Source organism: Lampetra planeri, chromosome 29, assembly GCF_965212315.1.
Source record: "Lampetra planeri chromosome 29, kcLamPlan1.2.h2, whole genome shotgun sequence".
In the NCBI taxonomy this organism is placed as follows: domain Eukaryota; kingdom Metazoa; phylum Chordata; class Hyperoartia; order Petromyzontiformes; family Petromyzontidae; genus Lampetra; species Lampetra planeri.
The window spans coordinates 12614202-12619072 of record NC_136135.1 but is presented as its reverse complement, the minus strand read 5'-3'; the positions used below and the strand labels follow the sequence as shown (position 1 = coordinate 12619072).

The 4871-nt window shown below is 55.6% G+C and overlaps 1 protein-coding gene across 1 annotated transcript; it reads left to right on the top strand.

Moving 5' to 3' along the window:
- The first annotated feature begins 542 nt into the window (after positions 1 to 542).
- Positions 543 to 4658, top strand: LOC144728695 (G protein-activated inward rectifier potassium channel 4-like). Its single transcript, XM_078608315.1, has 2 exons — positions 543 to 1515; positions 4264 to 4658. Exons 1-2 carry the CDS (start codon positions 573 to 575, stop codon positions 4596 to 4598), a joined length of 1278 nt encoding a protein of 425 aa, XP_078464441.1. The 5' UTR covers positions 543 to 572; the 3' UTR covers positions 4599 to 4658.
- The last annotated feature ends 213 nt before the right edge of the window (positions 4659 to 4871 follow it).

The following is a 4871-nucleotide window of genomic DNA, read 5'->3' as shown; positions in this document are numbered from 1 at the left end:
CCCTACCTCTTGCATTCTCTCATTACACGCTATTCCCCTCCACGCACTCTCCTTCCTCTCCTCTCCCTTCTCATCGCACCCTACTCTTCTCCGAGACTTTCCGCTCCACTAACCATGGCTTTCACCGTTTCTCCGGTGGGCGGTCGCTCATTCTCCACGGCCCCTCTGGCCCAGCTTGAGAGCATTTATTTCCTGCTGCACTTTCTCCCCTTCGCAGATGAAGCAGGAGGCAGCAACGTTTTGGAATGGTGCCGCATGAGAAAGGAACAAACACATCGCATGCTTTCAGATGCACTTCTGGATATGCTTCTGCGGCCGTCTGTAACGCTCTTCCTTCCGATATTAGGAAGCCACTGGAGCTTATGTACAATTAAATCTAAATTTAAAACTCATTTATTTACATCTGCTTGTTGTGTTTTGTTTGTTATCCTTCCCCCACACATACGATTAGCACAGTTGGCTCCGTATGGTGCGAAAGATGTTCAACATAAATACACATGCACACATAACACAAACATACGTTCCTCCCTTGTTCCAGGAACTCCACCACCTGGCGCATCGCCGCCCACACCATGCGAGACGACTCGCGAGCGTTCATGGAGGGCGACGTAGAACACAGCGGCGTCTCGGTGCGGCCTGCGACCAAGGTGCCCAAGCAGTGCCGCGGGGGCCCCAAGGTGCACACGGACCGGACGCGGCTGCTTGCCGACGCCGGCAAGAAGCGGCGCCAGCGGTATGTCTCCAAGGACGGCAAGTGCAACGTGCACCACGGCAACATGCGCGAGACATACCGCTACTTCACCGACCTCTTCACCACGCTCGTCGACCTCAAGTGGCGCTTCAACCTCCTGGTCTTCACCCTGGCATACACGATCACATGGCTTTTCTTCGGATTCATTTGGTGGCTGATTGCGTACATCCGCGGGGACCTGGATCACATCGGCGACAATTCGTGGACGCCCTGCGTGGACAATCTGAATGGCTTCGTGTCTGCCTTTTTATTCTCCATCGAGACGGAGACAACCATCGGCTATGGCCACCGGGTGATCACCGACCGCTGTCCCGAGGGGATCATCCTGCTGCTGGTGCAGGCCATCCTGGGCTCCATTGTCAATGCCTTCATGGTGGGCTGCATGTTCGTCAAAATATCGCAGCCCAAGAAGCGCGCCGAGACACTGATGTTCTCCAACAATGCGGTCATCTCCCTGAGGGACGGGAAGCTCTGCCTCATGTTCCGCGTGGGCGACTTGAGGAATTCGCACATCGTGGAGGCGTCCATTCGAGCCAAGCTGATGAAGTCCAAGCAGACCAAGGAGGGGGAGTTCATCCCCCTCAACCAGACGGACATCAACGTGGGCTTCGACACGGGGGATGACCGCCTCTTCCTCGTCTCGCCGCTCATCATCTGCCATGAAATTAACGAGCAGAGCCCCTTCTGGGAGATGTCGCGTGACCAGCTGAAGAAGGAAGAGTTTGAGATCGTCGTGATCCTGGAGGGCATGGTGGAGGCCACCGGTGAGTGTCCCCACCGCCACCCCCCCCACCCCCCCCTTTTCGGTGCGCGACGATCACGGAGAGGCCGACAGGATCGGGGGCATCCTGTCACTGGGACTGGGGGCAGCTATCGGGGGTCCAGCGCCCCCCCTCCCCCATTCCCCCCCTTTCTGTTCGAGGTCTCTCTGTGGTGTGGAAGCGGCACGCGTCTTAACAGTAACCACAAGTACTATGCGGGGTGCCGTCTCGAGCCAGTCGAGTAGTCCGAGGTCGCTGGCACACCGTGTGCTGCGGCAGATTCCTTCTTTTGTGTTTCCTGTCTGTCTCACTCTTGCGATGTCTCTCTCGTGCTGCCTCTGTCGTGCTGTCTTTCTTGTGATGTCTCTTGCGATGTCTGTCTTGTGCTGTCTTTTTTGTTGTCTCTCTCTCGTGCTATCTCTCTTGTGCTGTCTCTCTCGTGGTGTCTCTCTCGTGATGTCTCTCTCGTGCTGTCTCTCTCGTGCTGTCTTTCTTGTACTCTCTCTCGTGCTGTCTCTCTCGTGCTGTCTCTCTTGTACTCTCTCTCTCGTGCTGTCTCTCTCGTGCTGTCTCTCTCGTGCTGTCTCTCTTGTGCTGTCTCTCTCGTGCTGTCTCTCTCTCGTGCTGTCTCTCTCGTGCTGTCTCTCTCGTGCTGTCTCTCTTGTACTCTCTCTCTCGTGCTGTCTCTCTCGTGCTGTCTCTCTCGTGCTGTCTCTCTTGTGCTGTCTCTCTCGTGCTGTCTCTCTCTCGTGCTGTCTCTCTCGTGCTGTCTCTCTCGTGCTGTCTCTCTTGTACTCTCTATCTCGTGCTGTCTCTCTCGTGCTGTCTCTCTTGTGCTGTCTCTCTCGTGCTGTCTCTCTCGTGCTGTCTCTCTTGTACTCTCTCTATCTCGTGCTGTCTCTCTTGTGCTGTCTCTCTTGTGCTGTCTCTCTCGTGCTGTCTCTCTCGTGCTGTCTCTCTTGTACTCTCTCTCGTGCTGTCTCTCTCGTGCTGTCTCTCTCGTGCTGTCTCTCTTGTGCTGTCTCTCTTGTACTCTCTCTCGTGCTGTCTTTCTCGTGCTGTCTCTCTCGTGCTGTCTCTCTTGTACTCTCTCTCGTGCTGTCTCTCTCGTGCTGTCTCTCTCGTGCTGTTTCTCGTGCTGTCTCTCTCGTGCTGTCTCTCTCGTGCTGTCTCTCTCGTGCTGTCTCTCTCGTGCTGTCTCTCTCGTGCTGTCTCTCTTGTACTCTCTCTCTCGTGCTGTCTCTCTCGTGCTGTCTCTCTCGTGCTGTCTCTCTCGTGCTGTCTCACTCGTGCTGCCTCTCTCGTGTGTTTCAGCTGTTCTACACGCAGTGCACATCAGTATTGTGTTTATACTGCCAGGTAAACATTCACACTGTCATGTTGCGTTAATGCCTCACTTGTACCGCCTGTCCTAAGTGTACAGCTGAGACTGTCTGTCCTGTTTTCTTCTCCACATCCATGTCCTATATTCCCCATTCATGATAAGAGTCGAGTCCAACGCGTGGGCTGGCTGCGAGCCCAGATATAGAGACCCTCAACCCCTCTGGTGCCGCCCTCCCCTCACTACCATGAGCAATTAACCAATCTTCACCTCATCTCTGCCCCCTATGAGTGCGTTCGCCTCACCCATCACGTAGCTGACGAGCATTGTAACCTCGTTGGGGGTACTTTCCTCTCAACCCTGATCGGCTTCTTCATCGTCTGGCTTGCTGCTGTGGGAGCAACTCCATGAGCGGTCTCTTCACTTGCACTTTGAGGGCCCAAGTGTTATTATTTGTGTGAAATGGTGCCGTCTAAAAATCGCCTAAAACTGTTACCGAAACTGTTCCCGGTTCCCCGAGACACTAAGAATGCCACTCCTCCATGACTACGATCACCCTCTATGACAGAGGTCGCCACTATTCAGGAGTACGCAGTGGCGCAGTAACTACATTATCAGCTCAGGGGGGTGCGGCAATCGGTAGAGGTGGGGCCCCCATGTTTGATTTGTCTCGTACAGTCGCCAAACTTTACCGCTCTAATTGAATTAAAATAAAACTTGGAACGTATATGAAATTTTTTCATGAAATAATTAATTAAACCGCGTCTTAAATACGTGTTTTTGTTCTTTTCCACTGTTGTTGAAAACAAATCTCATGGTGGTTGTCAAGGGGGGCCCAACTCATAGCTTTGGCCACACGGGGGGGAGGGGGGGGGGCAAGGCACTCCATGCCTGCCCCACGCTCGTTACGCTACTTGGAGTCCCGGGTCCCAGCCTGTCCTTGCCATATGTCCACCAATGCCCCGCGACGTCCCAGCAGTCAGCTGCTGCTCGAGTGAGCACTGAGGCAGTGGCGCTTGTCTCTCGTTTACATCCTCGCAGAGCCAGTGGTGGAAATTCTGCATCTTACATCGGGGGAGAGTCTGCCCATAGGCCAGCGTTCTTCACTCATTTTCAAAGGGGGGGGGGGGGGGCACACTTTCGTCCATAAAAAAAATCATCAGTGCGAGGGCCGCCACACATTTGAACCAATTGAGAGCAGCACGATGATAATGTCACCATCTGTGTATTGTCGGGGGTTGCACGTCCGGGGCCGCACTAAAGGCCACCAGAGGCCCGCTGACGTTGCAATGAAGAACACTGCCGTAGCACGACCAATGTTGACTTCTCTACAAAGCGTTTTTCATTTTATCAACCCTGCGGTGGGGGGGTGTGGCTGAGTCGACCCTTACCACAACCGAGATTTGAAACCGCCCTGCTCCCCGCTCCAGGCATGACGTGTCAGGCTCGCAGCTCCTACCTGGAGGCCGAGGTTCTGTGGGGCCACCGCTTCCTGCCCGTGCTCACGCTGGAGGAGGGCTTCTATCAGGTGGACTACGATACCTTCCACGACACCTACGAGTGCAGCACCCCAGCGTGTAGCGCACGCGACTTCGCCGAGACGGCGAGCCGCAGCGAGGCAGAGCGGCGGGCGCCGTCCATCTCCAGCCGCCAGCTCGCGCAGGGCCCCGACGGCGAGGCCCATGAGAGCGGCGCGCCTGGGGGGAGCGAGCAGAGCGAGCAGAACGGGGACGTGGCCAAGATGGGCAGCGAGCTGAGCATGTGAGGTGCCGGGTGTCGCGGTGGCAGCGGTGGCGTTGAGGGGGTTTGCGCGTTTGTTGAAGGTGGCGGCCGTAAGAGGGGGGCGGCGGGTGGGGAGAGAGGGACATGAGCGTTTGAGTGACGAGCCCGAGCCGTTTTGCCACGTCACATTCCGATCTGGGGACAGTGTTTCGCAGATGTTTGAGCTACGATCGATGTTACCGGTGTACCCCGTACGGAGGAAATTTACATGACTTGTCTCGACCACCCTTGCCTTAACTGAAGAATCTCTCTCTCG